Here is a 23000-nt window from a genome sequence, read left to right as displayed (position 1 = left end):
AAGAAAAGGTACAGATGTGTTTTTCTTACAGGCTGTGAGTAACAAAGTTCCCAAAGACACAATTTAAAATTGTTTTTTTGCTAAGTTGTCTGCTATGTGTAGACACAACGCTGGTTCATTACCTGGAGTTAGTGACCTACGAATCATTCAAGCATCAAAATGCACCTGCTAAATTGCTTAAGAAACAAAAAAACATTCTCTCAAAGGTTTATGTACAAGGGCTGGGCTGAAAATGAGTGAAAAAGCAGCCAGTGTCCGAAGAAAAATGTTAAAAGAGCTTCAGAAAGCCTAGAGATCTATTGCTAAAGAGCATTTTTAAAATTAGTCTGGCTCCTTTTGTAGCACAATGTAAAGAAATAATGGGTGGCTCAGGACTTTGGCGCAACACTGCGGACACTTACATTAATTATAGTAAAATGTTGTAGGAAATGCTCTATGAATGGTCTGCATACATTACCCTTTAAGTTAATGAACCAATCAGGTTAAAAGGGGATCCTTGTGTTTCCTTAACTTTCAGCACTGACTGCTTGATTTTGGGGTTACTTGCAGTTACAAAAACACTTTTTCTGAACGTGAGGAGAAAAAATTATTTGTAGCACAAAGCCAAAATATTCAGTCTTGTGCCCATCACAAGTTGTGAAGAGATAAACACTGTGCTGCTGATTGACTCCTGCTGCTCTCCGGTTATTTCCATCCTGTTGGTGATCTTTGTGCTCTGACATTAAAGCAGCAGGCAGCAGCACTGATGCTTTCTCAGCTTCATTACAGCCCTCATTTAACACTTCAGAGCATCCGGACTGTAAGATCTGGCTAGGACAAACTTCGGTCTTCATGTTAGGAGAAAGTTAATGGCATGCTTACACAAATATAACAATATAGTCAAGAGCAGCCTCTCAGATGAGTTTCAATCTCAATGAAGAAAATTTAAGCTCCCTGTTTGGTCTGTTTAACTTATTTTTGCATCATCAGAAAAAACAAGCTGCACACCACAAACTCTGATTATCCCGTAGATCTACTGATCCCTGCGTGAAGTCTGGATTATTGCAGGCAACAGAAGCAGCAGCCTCTTACTGCTGTTTAGTAAAGCAACAAAGCTATTTCCGGCGCTTTTCATGTGAACAACTGATTGCAACACTATGAACGTCTTTGAATAGGGACCTTCTGGAAGTGTGAGAAACAAAAACACACACAAATGGCACAGAGCTGTTAGCGAGAGGATAGGGAGGAGGACAGCGGGAGGTAGAAACAACTGGATTATCTGTCAGTCTGCATGCATAGACAGCTTATCAGTCCTTTTACCTTTTTTTTAGGCAAAGTGGAAATTATGTAAATTCATCTCCCATGAAAATACAATATTTATCAAGGCACTGGGATGTGACATATGACTGAATGGTAATTATGTAATCCATAATTACAGTGTGTTTCTTGTTGAATAACATCATGGTCTCTTCCTCTCTGCTCTCACTGACTGTTAGGTTATCCACACTTCAGGTCAAAAGAGGAAATGACACATCGTGAATAGAAAAGTCTTTTTGGTGAACAGCGAACATTGTTTTATGTTCAGCCTTTTTATTCGGAGCTGCGGTTTTGCATGGTTAAAACAGATCCACGATTTTATCTAAACAGCGAATCACAAACAAATCTGAACAAAAAAACGTCAAAACCATATAAGACGTGAAATGGTAAGCCCATGCAATTCCATACTAACCACCACTAACCACTGAAGCTGCCATGGAAATCTATGGAAAAATGGTCCTCATATCCCTTACTCTGTGACTTCAGTATAGTTTCCTGATAAGTTTATGGTCTCAATGACTAGCTTCAAATTATGCTGATCACATTAAGAATCAGAAAAGAAGATCCCTGTCACATTTCAAAACACCAACATGGCTACGCTGAAACCATTCACCTTGGGGTTTCGTAGCAGTCTGGCCAGTCGCACAGTCCTCTTTAAATATCTTCGTAAAGGGGGCCCTCTATGGTTGTCCTAATGTTTTTGTCATATATACACAAAGCGATGGATACTCTTCCAACAACAAGGTCAGTTTATGTGCAAGTAGTGCCTATGAGCTAATACAGATCTGGCTGTCAGCAATGAAGCCCCATCCACCTGTTACCGTTTATGAGGGGCAGCCAATGAGAGGAATGGTGGCTGCACCACAGTCCAGTATAAAAATAAATCAGGATTATTTTCACCTGTGAATCATGCTAAGCTACCACAGTGGTATTCAATTGAGGTAATTTGGACCAGGAAATGTGCATTAACTTCATATTTAACTGCACACATTCTGAGCTAATGGTGGCTGGAAAGCATGTTGGTGCATTTGTTAGCACTGTTACCTCACAGCAAGGAGGTTCCTGATTCAAACCCTCTGATTGGCTCGGGGCTTTCAGAGGACATTGCATGTACTCTGATGTCTTCCCAGAGTCTCAAAAATGCATGTTAACATGCGGGTTAATTTATGCTTGTTAATTAGCCACAGATGTGAAAGAATGCTTGTCTGCTTTTCTGTGTAAGCGCTGTAAAGAACTGGCAAACTGTCCAAGGAGAAGTCTTTTCCTCAGCCTATGACATCTGGGATAAGCTCTAGCCTAATTAAAACGATGAATGGAAACTCTTTTTATGACTTTAATATTTTGTTTATATGACTGCTTTGCAACACAGTGTTTTCAACAATGCTACAGAAATAAAGATTGGGATGTTTGGCCATAAACACGCCCAAAGAGGAAAGGTGAAAATGATAAGAATAAATAAGCTGTATAAAGATTCTTCAGCAGGTAACATCATTGATTTTGAAACCTAACGGCACATTGGCCAACATGAGCTGTTAACTACAGAGAGCATTTTGATCGGTGGTGCTGTACCTCAGGTCTGACGGGATCTTCGATCCCCACCACGGCGATGCAGGTCAGTTCGTTGAGGATGTCATTCTCAGCGTCCCAGTCTGGCTCTCCAGCCTCAGCAGGAAAGTCCCTGTAGGCCACACAGATGGTCCTCAGCCCATCGCACGCCATCGGCTCAATCACCTTTCGCACCATCTCGTCACGGTCCTTGGGCTTGAAGACACGAGGCTGGCCCTGGGCGTCCAAGATACGAGAGCATCTGGGAGATGAGAGAGAATCAGAGGAAGTGAAGGGAGATTATAAAGGTATACCAAAAAGGTTACTGTGTCCACCCAAGCAGCCATCTTTCCTCAGACTGTTTGTTCTTACTTCCTCAGGATGATCTCTGATGCTCCTTTGCTGTACATCCGGAAGCCTCCGTCAGCGTTCTTTAGCACCGTGCTCATGGATTTGCGGGAGGAGTTAAAGGTGTAAACCTTGTAGAGTTTCTCTTCGGGGACTTCATCTCTGATTGGCTGGTAGTCCCTCTTCAGCTCCAGCACCAGGCCCAGCAGAGCACATTCAGTCTTGTTACCCACATGGCGAGGTAAGCCGCCTTCTTTCTCCGGGGGCTGAGGAGCGAGAAAAAGTTTGGAGGTGCTTAAACATGATTAAAGTTACAAGCAAAGCGGGTCACTAGGAACATCCAGCGGTTCAGGTTTGTTTGATGTTTGCTGGTTCAATCAGAGAAGCTTGGGCTCCAGAATTAATCAAATTTTAATCATTTCATTGGGTCTATACGCACAAAACAAGACCATCTGAAGAACACAACGCTTCTGTAGCTGCAATTCAGGTACATGTGCAGGTTAACAGTAACTGTCAGTCATGTTGGTGCCATGAAACAGGTTTAATACTATAATTTAAAATCACTTAACACACATGGTGACACATATCTAATAAATTAATATAATAAATTATATCAGATAAATGATTTTAATTAAAATGTTAGTATTCATTTTTCTTGACTTGACATGAGCCAGCGTTAGCTTGGGTTTCAAGTCCAATATGAACACAGCGATGTACTAGGAGATTTTAGAGCACTTCATGCTTCCATGTGAGGACATGCGTTATGGAAATGACAGTTTCCTTTTCCAGCAGGAGTTAAAACCTACACACAGTGCCAAAACCGCAACCAAACGGTTTGTTGGCCATAATTTTACTCTGTTTGATAAGCGAGCCAACTCCACTTACTCTGAATCTACGGGGATATTGTCAGGGAGAAGAATGTCCAATATAAAAAGAGCTGAAGGCTGATATCAAGCACTGCGGGCTTCAGTGACACCTCAGCAGTGCCACAAGCTGATCATCTCCATGCCACACCGCACTGATGTTGTAATTCGTAACTTGAAAAGCATCCAGTGTGTAAATGACCATAATTTTCAGACACCAGACATTTCTGTATTGCCATAATCATCAAAATGAAATAAAAAAAAAGGGCTTTATATCTAACATATACAAAATATATCAGAGATTACTTTTTTGAGATATTTTCATTATCTGACTACCTCTTGTTTTCTCTGTCATGATGACACTCGCTATAATAAAACTATGGACTACCAAACACTAATAACACTACATACTAGTCTACATACTGTAATAAGAATACAGTACTTTGATCTGTAAAATGGATGGTTACTGTATGTAGGTAATGCGTTACCACTTTCTGCTTGGGGTGTGGACGATAAACAGAAGGACAGAAAGCTCCCGGAGCGAATGCTGCTCACATTTATGCACACCTGAGGCCAAATTTTCAGAGTATGGCAAAGTTGTATGTTTGTGAAGAATGCGATCAACAGTTTGTATTGGCTCATAAATATACACTCAATATAAGAAGGGATGATGCTGAATCTTTAGATTCATTAGATTGTGCTCAGATTTTTCTGGTATGTTCTTTGCTTAGATGTTTTTTCTCCTGTGTAATCATCAGGAAACATTGTCCCAACTATAGTTACTGCCTCAGGCAGGCACTCATGTTGCAGTTTATATGCTTGTCAGTCTATACTCATAACTTGCGTAGTGAAGACTTCCATTAATAAAGCATTTATCACAGCAAATAATTTCCCCCAGGGATCAATAAAGTATTCTGATTCTGATTCTGATTCTTTCTTTAACATAAATGAAATGTTAGGCCCATAAATAACTGAATATTCTCTGTTTATTATTATAGATGCTCCAGAGCCAAATAATTGCATTTGGAACACCTGAGTGTCACTATTTGTCGATGTGATAGTTAAAGACTCACCAGGATCTTGGTGGTGTACGCTGAGTTGATAGAGATGCTGTTGACCATTATTTCCAAAGTATCCGGCTTGATAGCATCTGGTTCTGGGACAGTCTTGTAGTGCGTATCGCCGATGTATGCCTGCACCACTGTCATCCGATTCATAGTCAAAGTACCCGTCTTGTCGGAGCAGATAGCCGTGGCGTTGCCCATGGTTTCACAGGCGTCAAGGTGACGCACCAGGTTGTTGTCTTTCATCATTTTCTAAGGGATGGACGATGAAGGTGCACTCATTAAAACCTCAGCGTCTCTGACATGATTTTGAGAGGATTCTATTAATGTTAAATAATTCCCTCCTGCTCACCTTGACAGAGTAGGCCAGAGAGATGGTGACAGCAAGCGGCAGCCCCTCAGGGACAGCGACGACCAGAACTGTCACACCGATGATGAAGAACTTGACAAAATACTGAATGTAAATGGGGGTGCACTCAGCTAACCACTGCCGACCCTGGACCCCAAAGGTGTCGATCACAAAGTAGAGGATGAGGATGATAACTGTCACCGCCGACATGATCAGACCTGGGTGGAACAAGAGCAGTTTTCCATTAAAGTCAAGTAAGCTTTTTTTAAGGGTTTTAAGGTTTCTACAACACGTATCTTTAAACCTTCAGTTTCAATCCTTTGGGACTAAGGCTGTTCTTTTGTTGCTGTGTTCCCAGTTTCTATGGACTCCTGTGTTCCTCCATCTCTGCTAACTTGTTTAGTCTCTGTCTTCATGTAATTTTGTAGTTTACTTTCAAGTTTTTCATGTACCTGGTTCTAGTTTTACCTCCGGCTCTTTCCTCCTTTGCAACTCATTAGTTTTACCTGTCTTTAATTACTTTCCATTGTTTCATGTAATCAGTCTCTGTCTGTATATAATCTTGTCTTTCCATAAATCCTGTGTTTGACATCTGGATTCCTGTTTTATTTACTCCTTTGGGAATTATGTTTACCATTTTCAGCTGTTAGTAAATAAAGGCTAATTTTTTTGTTAGCATGCCTATCTTCTCTAACCATTTTATGTCATGTATGATGTTATAATCTTGGTGATCCAATACCTATTATCTTATTTTGTATTCAGCAACTTATACTCACATTTTAAATTGACTTACTTGACTGATCTGCACTTCTTGTCCACATTTCATACTTTTACACATTTTTTTCTAAGCAGAAGACACGTCTGCAGTGACAAGTGCACGGGACTGTTAATGTTTACCTTTAAATGCTTAATTTAATGACATTGTGATCATTATTTGAGTGACGACATTTGTGTGTTGAAGAACACTGTAAAGGCTTAGCTATTAACAGCCCACCATGACTGTGTCTGCAGCGATTAATGACACTTGTTCAGTGAACCTATTCAAGGTTGTTAAGGTTAATAAAACCAGCGTTCCTGGAACGCAGTGTGTCTTAACTCATGATGGAAATACAGCTGCTCAACTTCAGCTTTCTAAAGTTGGTCAATCTTAGTGCATTTTCAGATTGTAGTCCCCATTATTTGCTCAAAAAAAATCCACTGAGAACTGACGTAAAAAGTATCCTTAACTTAAACTATCTTTTTTTTCTGATTTCCTGCCTCATTGGAAAGGCCGGAATGTCCTCTATTGAGCACATCAGTAGGGTAGCTCAAATAAGTCAAAAGATATAGACCAAAACCAAATGTCCATTACAGAGGACATTTGGAGACTATGGCTTAGTTTATTAGGTTTACGTGACTTGTCCACATTAAGTACTGCAGATTCAGTCACATTCAAGTTATTAAAAACCTTCTTTTATTTAAATTAGCATTTTTTAAGCAAAACCAACCTGGCATTTTTCACAGTGCTGTGGCAGCACTTTTCAGATCTCTTGTGGTGCTTTTAAAGATGATCTGATGAGCAGTCCTGCTGAAGACCTGCTGGCAAACTCTCCCTGTGGTCTAGCCTTTTGGGAAATATTTAACCACACTGTCCCCAGTCTGATGCTACTACAAAATAATTTTGATTGCATGTCATCCCCTTTGCTTTCCATGTCTCAGTTTCTATAGTCAACTACCAAAAGAAAATACACTTTAATCTTTAATCTATTTACGCTTTGGTGTCTAACTGCACTGATTCCGGACTGCCAACACTTGAATATGTCTCGCTTGTAAAAAATTGAAAGGTGGTTAAACTATGATATTTAATAAGGCAGTGAAGTCTGGATGCCTGTAACCAGACAACATCCTGAATATCAAACAGGTGAGGGGAAGTAACAGAAAATTCCCGTTTGTGTTTCTGTACTTCATCTCTCCTGTCAGTCACCTCCAGTCAAAGTGTTTGGCCCAAATTCTATTTCTGTTCGGTAATGATGTCCTGAAAACCCCTTGGTGTATTAAGGTCAATTGAAATGACACAGAAAATGCTTTCAATTCCGGGATGAATCGTGTCCCCAATAAAAAACATCCATCCAATAGAACTGAGTGCATTTTGACCCTCAGCCTCTTCGTCCCTGCGCTGCCTGATCACTTTGTGTGCTATTAGAGGGCAAGACACACTTTTTCTCAAATGTCGTCTTTGTGAGAGTCATGTAGCAGCATAAGTTTCATTTCTATGTATCTAATAAAGAGACTTGTTTAGGATCTACTAGCCTGTAAAGAAATAAAACTGCAAAGATCCTCTTAGTGTAATCAAAAAGAGACAAAACTGCCTTTCCAATAACTTCAGATATGTCTGATGTTGAATCAATCCTGTAGATATCTGGGTTGAACTAACAGTACAGTCAAATTCAGGCACCTAATAATGAGTAGGATCACATAATAAAACAGCCAGTTCATTTTATTAGTGATTCTGTACATTTTATGCTTTATTTATCAGTTTTGACATCCTTTGGTATTGTGACTGCGCTGAACTGCAGCTGGAGACTCACCGCTTATAGCTGTAATATACTGATAACATTAACTAGCCTTCACAGAGGCTGGCAAGGCGATGCCGTCAGACATGATCACAATGTTTACTTAGCTCAGGGCACTCTGAACTCTTTTGGCAACAGAGCTGATTTAATAACTCTGGCAATCTCTTGCATTTTTATTTAACACCATCATTCAGAGGCAGAGCAGTAATACTTAACGTATGACTCAGGAACCAACTCAGGATTGCCACAGGACGTTGGCTGGCCCACAGACATTTTATAATTCACTAAATAAAATCTACTGAAGGGGTTCCAGCTATGTTTAATGCTGTACAGAGTCCTTCAAAAGTAACCAATTCAATCAACTGCAGCTAAAACGCAGCAGCAGCAGCAGCTGCTTCTAAATATGGTAAAATGAATGACTTGTCATTCTGGGCGGGTATTCAAGTTAATATAGATAAGAAATAAGGAAAATATAGGAAAATGTTAAATATTATGTGAATACAGAAAACTACCACAACACTTTGTCTTCCTGGCGAAGTAACACTTTAAGTTTATTCTTCTAAATGGCAAAAAAAAAAAAAAACAGACCACTGCATATCAACTGTAAGCTTTCATCAGGGTCTGATAAACACATAATCAGTGTGAATTAAATTACAGTAATGCTAACACTTGTGTGGAGGAGATTGTTTGCTTGTTTAATGTTTATTAACCAGCCTCTGGTCTCCAGTGATTGTGCAAAAGTGGTCCTCAGACAAAGCAGCGCGAGTATCCCTGTTGTAGGCTCCCAGCATAAAAAAAAAAAAAAAAAAAAAAAGAAGACGAAGGAGAGAGGTCCCATCAGAGTTTCACAGTAGTTTAAAAACTCAAATTACTGACATTCATTTGTGGCTGTTAAAGTATTCTTAATAATCAGTTAAAGTTAAACCTCAAAATCTTTTACAAAACTATTAGCTTCATTCATTTTGGCATGTCTCTTTAAATGTGGTCTACAAAACTGTGCTGACTCGACTTTTACGTTTTTGGAAAGTGAATTAAAAAAAATAAAAATACTCCACCCCAGGTTGAAGCTAGACCAGCAGATTCCCCTCAACCGCCAGCCTTTGTTCTAAGCTAGGTTAAGATTGTTCGTGTGTGTGCGTGTGTGTGAGCTACTCACCAGCCTTCCCAATCTGCACAGCTAGTCTGGTCAGTTTTCCCTGAAGCACAGACTTCTCCTTCTTGGTAACATTGACCTTTTTCACTGGTTTGACCTCTTCCTTCTCCTCAGACTCAGCGGCCTCTTCACTCTTCAAAGGCTGTATCTCCAGAGCAATGCCATCCTGGGTCTTGGCTGTTAGGATGGAGGCGGTAAAAGGAGGAAGCGGAAGGTTTTACGGGGAATGACAGAAGGAAGGAAGTAGGGTTCGAGGTGGTGAGTAAAGACAGATGAGGACAGACAGAATAATGGAGAAAATTGATGGTAGTTGGAAAAGGAGGAAGGTTTTGGATGGGAGCAAAATAAAATTTGAATGAATTAAATTGATGTTTAATTGGCAACAAAATAAAACACAATGAGGATGCAAGGTTCAGGAGTGGTTAGGGGATGAAGGAAGAGAGGCAGAGAAAACGTTACAGAATCAGTCTGAGGGAAAGCTGAAAAACGACAGGACGAGTTTTCTCAGAAAACAGAAACACCTCTGACTCCTAATCATTACATGGTGAACCTTTGGCTGAATGCAGAGAGCAGCATTTCATCGTTTTATGATCACACAACATTCATGATAAAAAGGTCCAGGTAGCTTTCAGAGTGTCACAGACGAGTTGGGTGCAGCAGTTCATAATGAAGTGCAGCAGACAGAACAGAAAACAGCAGATACAACAGTGAGGATTTAACACGGGGCTGTCAATCACACACAATCACACGCACAATCACGCACACATACAGTTTGTTTGACATCAGAGCTCTGAGTTTGAGATCTGAAGTCTGATGTGCAGTCTAGCTTCGCGTCCTGCTCGACGGCTCTGCTCTGCATTTGCATAAACAAACTGTGTATTTGCATTTCACTTCATCAGCTGTGATCCTGTTTGGACTGTAGTAATGTATGTGGAGCGTTTGTGATCTGTTTGATCTCTGCTCACAGCGCATTCAGCTCCGCTCGCTCCATCCGCTGTTTGTCGTATTTCCATACCAAAGAAATATGAGCAGGTGATGAACGAAAACAAAACAGAGCTTCTCTAATCTCACACACTGAGGTTTGATATTTGTCCTCATGAACGACTGAGCTGACAACTCTGACTGGATGATTTTATCTGAAAATTCCTTCATTTCCATGTCATGTTATTCACAATTAAATACTGGAAATGCTCTGCTGGGTCAACAAACTGGGGCAAAATTACTCAAATTTACATCATTAAAGCTATTCAGACTGACTGCTGGTAAACATTTCAACATCAAATATGGAACCAACATTTCCAACAAATCGTGGATATAAAGCAAGTTAGACAGATGACCAGAAAGTAACAAGTACTCTTGTATTGCTAAGGTTATAGCTCTACTGCTGTGAAAACATAACATTTATTCAAATTCTGAATTTTAGTTAAAAAAAATATTCAATGGAATGAACCAAAGGAAAAAACAAAACAAAAAACAATCCAACAATAATAACGTGAACTGGAATGAGGAGTAAAACCATGTTGTCCAGTTTTGCTTCACTTTTGCAGAAAGTTTCAGCAATAAGTTTAAAAGAAACTGAATTAAATCAAACTGAGATACTGAGCCTCAAGCAAGAACCGATTTAAATGTTTTTAAGGGAATTGATTCTGTTTTTCCTTTTTTCTGTCAAATATACAGTCAGTTTGCGCAGTCCTGTGAAGTACACCCTATAACCCAGCAGCTTTAGCATTTCACTGTGTGACTTTATCAGCTTCTCACATCATTGTGGAGTAATTTTTGCCCACTCTTCTTTAAAATGTTGTTTCAGTTTATGCACTTATTCAGTTTATGAACTGAAGTTGATGTTTGGGATCATGTATTTATACACGTCTCTTAAGTATTTTTCAGTCAGGTTAAAGTCTGGACTTTGATTGGATCATTGCGGCAACCTGAGTTTTTCCTTTTTCAGCCATTCTGTTGTAAATTTACTGGTCAAGCTTTAGCCGTCAGACTGATGGCCTCAGATTTAACTTTGGAGTTCACAGTCGACCCAGTGACTGCAAGGTATCTGAGAAAAACAAATCCTCAGCCCTCCACCACTGTGCTGACAGTTGGTATGAGGTGTTTGTGCTGATCTGTCCAAATGTGGCGCTGTGATTCACAGCCAAACATCTCCATTTTGGTCTCATCTGTAGAAACCTGCAACAGTCTTTTTTTCCTTTTTTGTTTATGCAGATTAACTTTGAAATTCTTATGACTGACTGACATAAATCCTGGTATTAGCTGGTGAGAAAAGATGATGTTTGAAATGTGTTGTATGTATATAGTGAGAATCTGAGCTCAATCTAACAAAAAAACTGAAGATTTAAGATAGAAACATTAAAAAAGTCCCTGCATGAGGCTCCTTGTCTTTAACGGCTATATTGCCTTCTAACCTGGGTAAAATGAAAGAATTTGCATGCTCAACAAAGCCAGGAGTGTCGCCCTAACATGTTTTTTGTCTGACCACTTTTATCCACTCCTCAGTACCACCACCTTGCTCTGAGTTTCATCAGGTTGTTAATGAGAAACCTCCGACACAGATTATTTCCAGAAGGGAAGTAATTTCACAACAGCACGACCTCAACAAGACATTTAACATTCTGGATGTGGGGATGGGTCGGTGTTAAACCGGGAAGCTGCGGAGCCTTATGCACATAGTCCACTCTGAAGACAAGCCACAACATAGAACTAACTGACACAGCTTCACACGAACAGGACTGAGACCCACTGACCAACCACAGAAGTGTAAACAGGCGCAGCACTGAACCATGGGAGAACGCACGGCGAGCAGAGGGGAGGGGGTGTCTGACAATCAAAAAGTAAAGCAAGTCAACAAACAGAAGATGAACTCAAAGGATCACCCCAAAAAAAATGAAAAACAACAGCGATGCAGAACCACGACAGAGAGAGACAGGAGGAGGTAGTGGAGGCTGCAGAGCTATGGAGGCTGCAGGAGACTTCAGCAAGACAAAAAGGAACAGAGGAGAGAATCAAACAGTGCCTACAAGACAACATGAAGTCCTGAGCAACGCCCTGCGAGGAGGCAACAGTGAGAGAAATGAGAGGAGTCAAAAGGGAAAAAGAAAACAAACTGAGGATAATACACAAACAGAACAGACGACAGCCCACAGCCCACTGATACTGCAAGGGTGCAACTCCCACATCCTCGCTTCAGCGCCCCCACCCGCAAACCCCCCCGGCCATGTCTGTTTCCCCTCAATACTGCCAAGAGAAGCTTACATTGACCACAGCATGTTAAAATGTGATTTAAAAAACAAACAAACTGTGGGGTATTTTAAAGGTGAAACATCAGATTCTCAGATCCTTCTTTTGCTGCTGCACTTCCTGCACAGATGTTTCACATTAAAAGCTTTCCAACCGCTCAAGGGACAAACACCCACATGATATTAAAGTGAAACATCTGCAGGAAGTGTTGTGATACAAAGGGTAAAAAAAAAAAAAAGGAAAAGCAATTATTAAATAAATGATAAATAAACTATATTAAAAATTAAATCTTTAGGTTTTAAACTAGAAACAAGCTATTATGAGATGTGACCTTGGGCTTTTTAAAAAACGTGCAATGGGATACTTAATCAAAAGACAAGGGTTAGACACCTTTGTCAGCCCATTTGTGGAATCTGCACCTCCCAAGACACCTGCAGTATAGGGTGTCACCACCATAGACAGTATAAAAGATGGTAGCAGCTGACCAGTCTAAATAGTGCCTAAGTGCATCAAACATGCATTACTCTTAATGGCCAGTAGGGTGTGCCTCCTCTGGTTGCAATAAGACTTTAGGTTGTCTAGAAGAAAACAACACTCGGCTTCCTCGCACTCTGACCTCAGTAAAAACTTTCCATATGACTTTATGGCTCCACTGCTACTTTCAGGTCACACTGAAGAAAACAGGAAGTTCATTTCATAACTTATGGTTGGAAAAAATAAGCGGCTGGAAACATGACTGATGGGAGAACTGGGGCTATTTCACGTAGTTAATGTGCTGCAAAACTTGGAGCTAAAAAAGGTGGTGACAAATGCATTCAGGGCTTTAAGGTTCATAAAAATGAGCAAAGATGTTCCTAGAAATGTTGTCCAGCTTGTGTTTTTCAGCGGAGGTCGGCTGTGACTGCAGCACTGACTATAATTTCCGTGTGAAAAACAGTGATGAGCATCCAAAAGCTGTGTGTGCGTCTTTCTCTGTACATGAAGAAGCATTCTGTCTGCAGCAGATGCTTTAACCATGGGAGGTCTGGATGAGGGGAGTGTGTCGGTGTGTGCGTTTAAATGTGTGTGTGTGTGTGTGTTTGCTGAGACAGCTTGCAGAGGAAGCTGGCCATGTGCTGGAACACCCAGGACATGGAGGGCATTTGGCTGATTTTGGAGGTTGCCGCAATGACGTCATCAGCAATCTCACACACAGTCATTAAACCCATTAAACAAGGACACCTCAGAGGTCAGAGCAGTATGTTAGGAGTTAGTAACCCTCACTGATGGTCTCGCAGCCCAATTCTGACCGTGAACTGAGAGACTCTGATGAGGGGAAAAAAGGTGTTTAGCAAGCACATGACTTACATTTAAGAGATTAGTAATAACCGTTCAATGTTTTGTTCTTTTTCTTTCAAACAGAAAATAGCGATAAAGATCCCAACAGTTGCATAAGTTAGTTTGCAAAGTGCACACTGATAACATTTACAAATCAGTAGTGCTTCCATGTTTGTTTGAATATTATGAAAACAGCCTAACTTGTTTCTGCAATTTAACTTTTTTTTTTTTAGTGTGAATGTCTGTTGAATGTTTTGTGACATTTAAAGATTTGCTGACCAAACAAGAATTAATCATCATTTGAAGTCCTAGCTCGTTAGTCTGGCTAATATTTAATAACAGGCCTTCTGCAGGCGATTAACCATTAGTGTGTCTCCTTATAGACATAATATATTAAGTAAATCTGAATGATTACTAATTGATTGTTGTTTTTAACATTATATACTTCTGTTTCTTGTTGACTCTTGTGTATGCGTGCACCTGAAGCTTGCAGGCCTCGCTTCTGTGTACTCCTTAGCAACAGGTGTCACCACAAAAACATGCCAATGGGTGTGATGTCACTTTTGGTACACGTTCCTGTTGGCTAGTGCGACAATGAACTTCCTGTAAGTGATCATAAATGACTTGTATAACCCACGTCTTATTTTTGTTTTGAGTGCTGCAAATAAACGTGATTTACACAAAGATAACCACTACACTCACATTTTTAAAAATTTCCCTGTGGCTGATTTCTCACCCAAACATAAATCATGTGCTTCCAAAAAACATGCCCTGCTTTCAGGGTTGAGGCATTAATGCACTTCTACAGGGCGACCGCAGACTCGGCTGTTAGAGACTTGAAGGTTGAGAGTTGCACCCTTGGACAGGTAAAGCAAGGCGAGAGAACGTCCCCCTTTATACAGCAGAAAGAGAGAGAGAGGGAGAGAGATGGACTGGACACTCCCCTCCTGCCGCTGGGTGAAGGGTGAGGAGTGGGTGAGTAACAGGGAGGATGGAGGGACAAAGCGGGACAGATGGATGAATGGAGGGGTTACCTTTGTTGCGATTTTCGGGGGGTCCTTGTTTTTTACCTGTTCGGACAGAGAGAGAGGGCGGAATGCTGATAAGATGGCTCAAAGGAAAAATAAGATCAAATCAAACTGAGGGACAACACAAAGTTCAAACTGATAGAAACCCACAGGTGTGTGTGTGTCGTGTGTGTGCCGTGGGCAGGAATGGACGAATCAGAGGAGAGAGACACACGACTTCCCGCTGCGGAGAACCGATGGCCAACGAAATCTAAAGTTTTAAAAATATTCATCAGAAATTTAAAATGTGGTTTAAAAGTAATCAGGCGATCGATTTATTTGTACTTTCCTGAAGCTCTGCATTACTCTGTTTCTATCATTTATTGTGAGAAGGTAGACCTTTCAGGAAGTTGTCTGTCTGTTTTTGAAATGACACTGAATTCATGTTATTGATCATTACAATACAATAACATGTAAGACCCACTAGTGTGCTCGCTTCTGTATTTCACTTCACTTTATGCAGTGTGAATTCATCTGTACCAGCACACTGTGGCCTCTTTTAAAAGGTGATGCTTCACGTGGTACATAACATTGTTAATATGATACTTTATCTAAGCTTACTGAGGTTTTTGTTCATTATGTACATCGTTAAATAGACTGCATGTTGGTCTGTTCTGACACATTCTTGTAAGCTGCATTATTTTCAGATTATAAAATATAAAAATATATATATATAAAAAAATAAGTTGATATTATGGTCATTTATTTATCAGAGTGTGGATTTTTAAAAAATTTTTTACTTTAAAGTGGAACGTAATGAAAAATGTTAAGACTCAATTATTTCACACAATTATTGAAGGTTGTGTGATGTGAATAATCAAATCTATGTTAGCACGTTCACCGCATTGATTTGTTTCAGTACTGCCTCAAAAGGCTGCCAGCACAGCTGCAGACGCTGTGATAAACAGTGACCACGTTTACATTTTATTTTGAAATTCGTTCCTTGTTTGAGCAGAAAGTGAGAGTTAACAGAAAGCTTTGCTTTTTAGGGCACTCCCTTTGTAGAGTGGTTGTGAGATGCTCTGACATGCATCAAAACATCATTTTATTTTTGTCTGCTGATTTTCTTGAGGTCTGATTTTTTTATGTGACTAACAATGCGTTCACTTCCTGCCAAGATGCCGTCTGTGTATCCTCATTATGTGCATGATGTTCTGTGGCGTTGGTGCCCCGAAGAGCCAGCCAAGGCAGTCTTGGAGATAATGTTCCCCTTTTATATCCCTAATGGTCCCCTTTTAGAAGACTTTTAGAGGATAGCAGTATGGCATTGATTTTTCTAATCTTTTATTGACTTTTTACTTTTGCTTTCATTTGCTGGATATGTATATTTTTGTTTATTTATTTATTTTTTCAGATTTAATCCTCAAAAAAGTATTTAGGCTTAGGAAAGCGTTGCAGTTTGGGTTAGAAGCTGCATCTTTATAACAGTAACCGTGCACATGTAAAGATAATGACTTGAGAGTTACAGTCACTCTCACTAGTGCTAAAACTCAGTGTGTCAGGGAACACATGACAACGGACACTTCAAATTCAAATTCAAATTCAAATTCATGCCACATGCCAAACACATGCCAACGGACACTTTGTGTGTAAACGAGCCATTCCAGTAGCTTTGACTAAACAGCACTAATTGATGCCCTGTGGATGAAACTGGGCTGTCTGAACTGGACTGCTGAATCTCTAGGGATTTTATTCACCCCAAAAATGACTGAAAAGCTAAACACATGGGCTGATGCTGTCTCTGAAATTGATCTTAACGAGGTGTCATGTACTGATTAGACACAATAAAGCACATCACAGGTGAAGTGCAGGTCAGGTACGTTTTCCTGCTCATAGGAAGTTACCTTCCTGCTGCAGTAAAACTAAGCTGTCTGCTTTTATTATGAAAGGAACTTTGGCAAGGTCAGAGCTAAACAGCGCGCGCACACACACACACACACACACACACACACACCTCTTTGTTATTCAGTTGGTGGCTTGATATCGAGAGTGAACTGGTTCGAGTATGTGTGTGTATGTGTGCGTTTGCAACACTGAAGGCTTTTATCCCCGCAAGATAACTGATGGCTGTGACTTGACACGAATGCATGAATGTGTGCAGTGCATGTGTGCGTGTTTACGGCGGATTGATGCAGCCATGTGTGACAGTGAAGTCTGCTGTGTGTCTGCTGTTAAAAGAACACAAGAACCTCATGACAGTGCCTCCGTGTGTGTGTGTTTGTGTGCGCGCTTCTATCTTTGCGAGGATTCACTTCCAATTTGGAAAATAAGGGCTTTTTTTTTTTTTAAGTTAAGATCCCTTTTGAAAAGTCTGAAAATATCAAAGCAAGGACTTGTTCTGAAAAGTGATGACACTTCTCACTTCAAAGACTTTCTGAGGGTTTGTGCTTTGTTTCAGCATAAGGATTAGTAACACATTTTAAGATTAAGATTAAAGCTTTGACAATGTAAACATGGAAGTAACGGCCTGTGTATGAGATGTAAATGTAAAGGCTCTTTTCTTTAAAATTTAGAATTTACTTTTAGCTGAATCTGTTTTGTGGTTCTCCTCATTAGGAAGCCAGCACCAATTTTGTTTTTGTCTGTTTGTCTGTATTTTTTATGAACCAGAAACTGGAGGCCGAAATGCAAACCTGAGCGTCTCTCTCCGCTGAGCTGGTACATTCAGCCAGTTCACAATGAATGCCTGACAAACTCAAACTTTAGCCAGTAAAACAAAATGATAAGACAAAAACAAACTAAAGGAAAAGGATACATGTGTAAAAGGGGGTTAGCATGATCACAAGCAAATCAAAAGCAATAGAGACCGACTGCAGAAGCCTGTTGTTTTACATCTGCTCTGACATAGTACAAAGATCATCTGGACGTTGGCTTTTGAAGGGTCCCTCTATAAAAGAAGCAACTGTGTTTCACAGTTAATTGATATTACGTAACTGGCCAATTTACTCAGTACTGTGGCCATGAATTTACATGAATAAATGAGACCACGATGAGGTGTTTGCTCAGGTGACCAATCAATCTGTCTTTGAGTCTTTGTGAAATCACAGTTCAAAGTGTTGCTTTACTGAAATATTAACAAAGATTGTTTGCAAGCCCACGACAGAGAACAAAAGTTTAAATGGCCTATCAAGATTCCCATCAAGCACTTAAACATAACAACTGAATAATGTTAAAAATTCAAGTATTTTTTAAAATTTTACATCTGGGGTGTCAAGCTCATTTTAGCTCGTAGGCCACATACAGCTTGATTTGATCTTAAGTGGGCAATTGCAAACCATTGCATAACAACCCCTAAAGTGCTCCCTTTCTTTTAGTGTACAGAAGTACATTCTGCACACTTTCCTGTTTAATGAACCATCCACTTACAAATGACAGCTTGACGTGACTGAAAGTGAACCTATTGTGCTTTTTTGAAAATATTTTCTGCCATATGTCACATAATGGTGGATTCTCTTATTAAACATGGCAAAAGTTTCAAATAAAGAGGTCAGTATATCCTTGAGTAATTTCTGTGAGCCAAAAGTTCAGGCTGCAGTGTGCTCTGAATGCTTGATTTCATTTTTTCTACTTTTGGATCTGTATGATGTGAATAAGAGAAGATATATATAATATGGTCTCCTCAGGCACACAGCTCCACCTGTGAGCACGGAAGCCCCACCTACCCGCTATTCAAACCTGTTCAATGAGCAGCCAATCAGATGGAGTAGCTAAAACAGCTTGTTTGAACTGAGGTGCTGCACCAAGGACCATTAAAATATCAATAAGCGTTATCTTCTAACTGAATCATGCAAAGCTATTTTGAGTCCAAGAATTATGTCTGACTCCTCAACAGCCTCCAAACTCTGGAGATTCATCTAGTGGGCAGCACTGAGTCCTTTGAAGGACTGGGGCTGTCTGCTTAACTTACAGAATGAAGTAGGCTATAATGATCCATGGATATAATAGCCATTTATCCCCTTAAGGATACATGGTCACATGCATTTCTTTGAAATGTAGCTTTGGGTACAACCATAGACTGTATATAAAAGATAGTGCAGCATTTTTCAAATGTCCAGCAAGAGGTGACTGTTTGCAGACGTCTAGGAAGTACTTGTCCTCAGTACTTGTCTGATGAAGCACATTTAACATTTCTAGCCTATGACATCGCGATATGTTTCTGAATCAGCTCCACCTCACATCATATCCTGTTTGTAATCACCAAGATTGTCATACCAAAAAAGGTCAGCTCAAGACTTCAAAACAGGACTTTGCTAATTCATCTTTTATATACAGTTTAAGCTAATTACCTGGTCATAGCAAATGAACTATAATCTTACAAACTCTTTGGAATCGGTCACTAAAAAGGTGTGCATGCCACTTTAAAATTACGATAAGCTAAGTTTGGTAAGATTGTGGGAGCTCCTTTGTAGACGTCACTTTTATTTCACTTGTTTTGGGCCGGTACAATCACAATATTACTCATCTTTGGTCTCGTGTATTCACTATGGAAGGTTTTTGTGCTTAGATTGAAGTTAAATTAAGCTTACAGATCACATTCAGACCCTTCAAAAAGCTCTGCTGTTATCAGCTCAGACTGGATGAACTCTACCTGCTGACAGAGTCGGCTGGTACGACAGGAGAAACGTCAAATCAACACCAGCTGATAAAAACGGGCAAAATATTTCCGATCAGCCTGTTCAGAAATATTCAGAAGCTGACACGGTGACAGTCGTTCTAGCCAAACTTTCCTCACACTTCACAGACTTACTGTCCTCGTATGACCTTCCACACTTCAACATATGTTGTGTTTCTTGACATGTGTGACAGGCTTTGTCTCATGTCTTACTTTTCTTGACCTTCTTCTCTTCGTCGTTCTCGCTGGCGCCCAGCAGAGTAAAGATGATGCCTGTTTGAGAGTTGAGGCCGACAGCTGACACCACCATCCTGCCTGATCCCTCCATCACGTGGGTCCCTGAGGAAATATTCAAAAAGCTACGAGTCAAAAAAGAAGCTTTATTTATTTATTTTTTAAAACTGTTACTGTGTTACTGTCATTTGTTTTCATTTTAAATCAATGTCAAAGCACTTATTTATCCATCTAATCTCATTTTAAGACGCATTACTGAATATTTAAAATGACATGCTTTTACTTATGTTGCTTTTTTTCTAGGTAAATAGTCTTGCACTCCTGTGTAGCCCTACTCTGCATCCAGATATCCTTCTGAATCAAGGGATTGAATTCATACATGGGAAATTTTAGCTTTGGCGGGGTCTCAGACAGCTCTTGTGTTATAAGCAGGACATCAATCTTCCAGTCAAACACCGTGAACCTGATTTTTTTAGGAGAACAGTTTTCCAGGCACTCACCGGACAGCAGCATGGGGTCTTTCTCCATAGACTTGCGAACCTGGTCAGATTCTCCTGTCAGAGAGCTCTCGTCAATCTTCAGGTCGTTGCCTTGGATCAGGATACCATCAGCAGGCAGCAGGTCTCCTGCAAGCAGATCGATCAGATAGGTCAGAATCTTTTTCCCCCATCAGCCACAGGGTTTGAACAGGATCTTACACAGAGTCCTTTTAAATTTAAATTTTGTATTGTAAAGCAGCTCCACAAAGGTTGTTGCTGTAGTCATAAAAGCTTGACAGTTAAACATCACATGAAATAACCAATAACAATGTTTGCGTTTCATACCGTATTTGATCTGAGCGATGTCTCCAACCACGATCTCGGCCACAGGGATCTGGATGACCTGACCTTTGCGGATGACCGTGAACTTTTGTTCTTGCTCGATGCGACTCTGCAGCCCGCGGAATTGCTTCTCCTTGGACCAATCGTTGAAGGCCGTCACCAGGACCACAATGATGACTGAGAACAAGATGGCAGCGCCTTCGATCCAGCCAGCCTGGGCCTCGCCCTCGTCCTCTACGCCACCCGAAGTTGCGCCGCATGCTGTGAAAACATGAGGACATGTTGAAATCAAATCCCATCATAACAGCAAAGACAGATGGCGAGATGGAGAGCTCTTATTGGAAAGGTTAGGCAATAATGGCTGACTGTGTAATGATTTAATGAACAGGTAAGGCAAGAAGCTCTAAGCTGTGATGGGGTTTAACCCTCTCAAGCCCGAATTAAGTTTTTTGTTGCTAATGCACAACCAAGTCCTGCAGTGGCACTTCTGAGTAAAAAAACCTCATAAAATATGTATGTGGGTTAATCAGGTTGTTATGTCTTAACTGTTGCAAATCTGCAACGTCTGCCTGGAGAGGGTTAAGATGACATATGGTATTGTATTGTGCATTTAAAGTGGGAATCCTGAAATTCCAAGTTTCCAGTTGCAATTTTCATCTGGATGCTCTCTCAAGTCAGACTTTCTACTTAGAATTTGGAGACGCAACAAAAAACCCACATCTGAATTCTTAAATTGCTGTGACAACCATAGACCAGTGGAATATGCTCCACTCAGGCATAACATCATCACATTATAATTTTTTCTCTTTTGGATTTTTATTAAGGCACAAAACACAACATTGCACAACAACTGTATCTCAGTTATCCTGCTTTAATAATTGTAAAATCATTAAAATTTAATTAATTGCTCAGCCGTCTTTCAAATTAGCAAAAAGCAAAAATGACCTGTATCCTTCAGTCAGGAATACTGTCAAAAGCTAAACAAAAACTTTACTTAAACAACTTTATTTACAGTACATATAATATATACATCCCCATATAAATAATAATATAAATTAAAATATAAACCAACTACCTACATATATCAGAATACTGAAAATAAATAATAATAATTAATAAATACATGTTACTTTTGGAATAGATGCAGTAATTGTGGGACGTGCAAAGGTTTGGGCTTTCAGTAACCCCTATGGGATTATCACAGCTTGGAAAACCTTAACCTTTAATCAGCTGAAAAAGTTTCTTCTCCTAATTTGTCATCTTTCAGAAATTCGTGACTAGCAGATAATTTCCTGTTTCTAGATATTTTTAGACTCCCTTGCATGCAAAGCATCTTCACAATCCACAAACATACTGCTCCCTTTTTCAGCAAACAGAGCTTTGATAATTAAGGCCAACAAAACATATTTTATCTCAGTCTGCACACAGCAGCTGTTACTCTGATCCAAATGCTGCTTTGCTGACCACACAGACTGACTTTTGTGACGCAGCAGCAGGTGAGGTTTTTCCTTTGATGTGGGCCCTGATTGTGAATGAACCCCACGCAGCGAAACAGTGCAGCATCACTTCTGTGTCAGCTAAACATTCCCGTTGCTGCTCCTCTGCAGACATCTTGTTTCGATTCCTGGCGCTCCCATCAACCACCACTACTGAATGACATTTTAGACAGCAAGCTGGAAGTGCTCTGATTTCCTTTTATAGCCTTCCCTGCTTCGTAGGCATCAGCTTCATTTTCAGATTCTCACTCACTTGATTAGAGGAGCCCGTGAATGTGTGAGTGTTACCACGAGGCTTAAAGACTCAGATAATTTATCAGGCTCTGAATTGTCATCAAGTGACAATTCCTGATGGCAGTTCTTAACCTCTCTTAGCCAACTCAATTAAGGCTCACCGAGCTAATGAAGTTCTTGCCACAATTATTGTTTCATTATTTGCATGACATAAAACGTATCTGCGTGTAAACACTTGAAGAAAGTCACGTTTAGATGTTTGTTTTCTGCACCACTTTATTTTCTTACTTCATTTTCATGCAAAAATTGACAGTAATGGAAACTAGCCCAGTAACTACTGACATTTTTAAACAAATCAATGATCAGATTTCTTGTTTTATAAAAGTGGATTACGTAAAAATGAAAGTAAATAAATCCACTTATAATTTACCCAGAAAAACATACCTGATAAAAGCATGTAATTAAAATAAACAACATGGATATAGAAAAAAAATACAGGTGGCCGCTGGTGCTACCCGTCAGCCCCTTAGTAGATACATGTATGGTATTCATTTGAAACTCCCATGTCGCCTTCTTTCACAAGATTTCACAAACTTGAGTGTCCACATCAAGTTCTAGTATTTTATAACAGTGCTCTAATTAATCTGCATCTGTGCATGACACCCATTCAGCTGTGACCAACCCAGCCAGTCACCTGATTGCTGGGCTTGCCTTTTTCAGGTGTTTAACCCATGTTGCCTTCCACCTCACAAAGGAAATGATTTCTCTTCCTGGGAGTCTAATAAAACGGTGGTTTTCTCCTC

The 23000-nt window shown here is 40.0% G+C and overlaps 1 protein-coding gene across 3 annotated transcripts in view; it reads right to left on the bottom strand.

Moving 5' to 3' along the window:
- LOC146710070 (plasma membrane calcium-transporting ATPase 1-like) overlaps positions 1-23000 on the bottom strand; it is a 128110-nt gene that overhangs the window by 26955 nt on the left and 78155 nt on the right. For 2 of the 3 annotated variants that reach the window (XM_085457322.1, XM_085457321.1), the window contains exons 5-13: positions 20471-20728; positions 20147-20272; positions 19626-19751; positions 14768-14803; positions 9174-9347; positions 5469-5683; positions 5126-5368; positions 3214-3455; positions 2866-3103 (exon numbers count right to left, since the gene is read on the bottom strand). In XM_085457322.1, the coding sequence (XP_085313448.1) occupies positions 2866-3103; positions 3214-3455; positions 5126-5368; positions 5469-5683; positions 9174-9347; positions 14768-14803; positions 19626-19751; positions 20147-20272; positions 20471-20728 (1658 nt within the window). The remainder of the gene's footprint in view (positions 1-2865; positions 3104-3213; positions 3456-5125; positions 5369-5468; positions 5684-9173; positions 9348-14767; positions 14804-19625; positions 19752-20146; positions 20273-20470; positions 20729-23000) is intronic. The other variant, XM_085457323.1, reaches the window with a different exon arrangement.

The sequence above is a fragment of the Copadichromis virginalis genome, linkage group LG5, assembly GCF_057382275.1.
Source record: "Copadichromis virginalis isolate Kocher_CV1m ecotype Utaka linkage group LG5, C_Virginalis_male_GT1.1, whole genome shotgun sequence".
Lineage (NCBI taxonomy): Eukaryota > Metazoa > Chordata > Actinopteri > Cichliformes > Cichlidae > Copadichromis > Copadichromis virginalis.
Note: the sequence above shows the minus strand (reverse complement) of the source record. Positions and strands in the feature narration are given on the sequence as shown.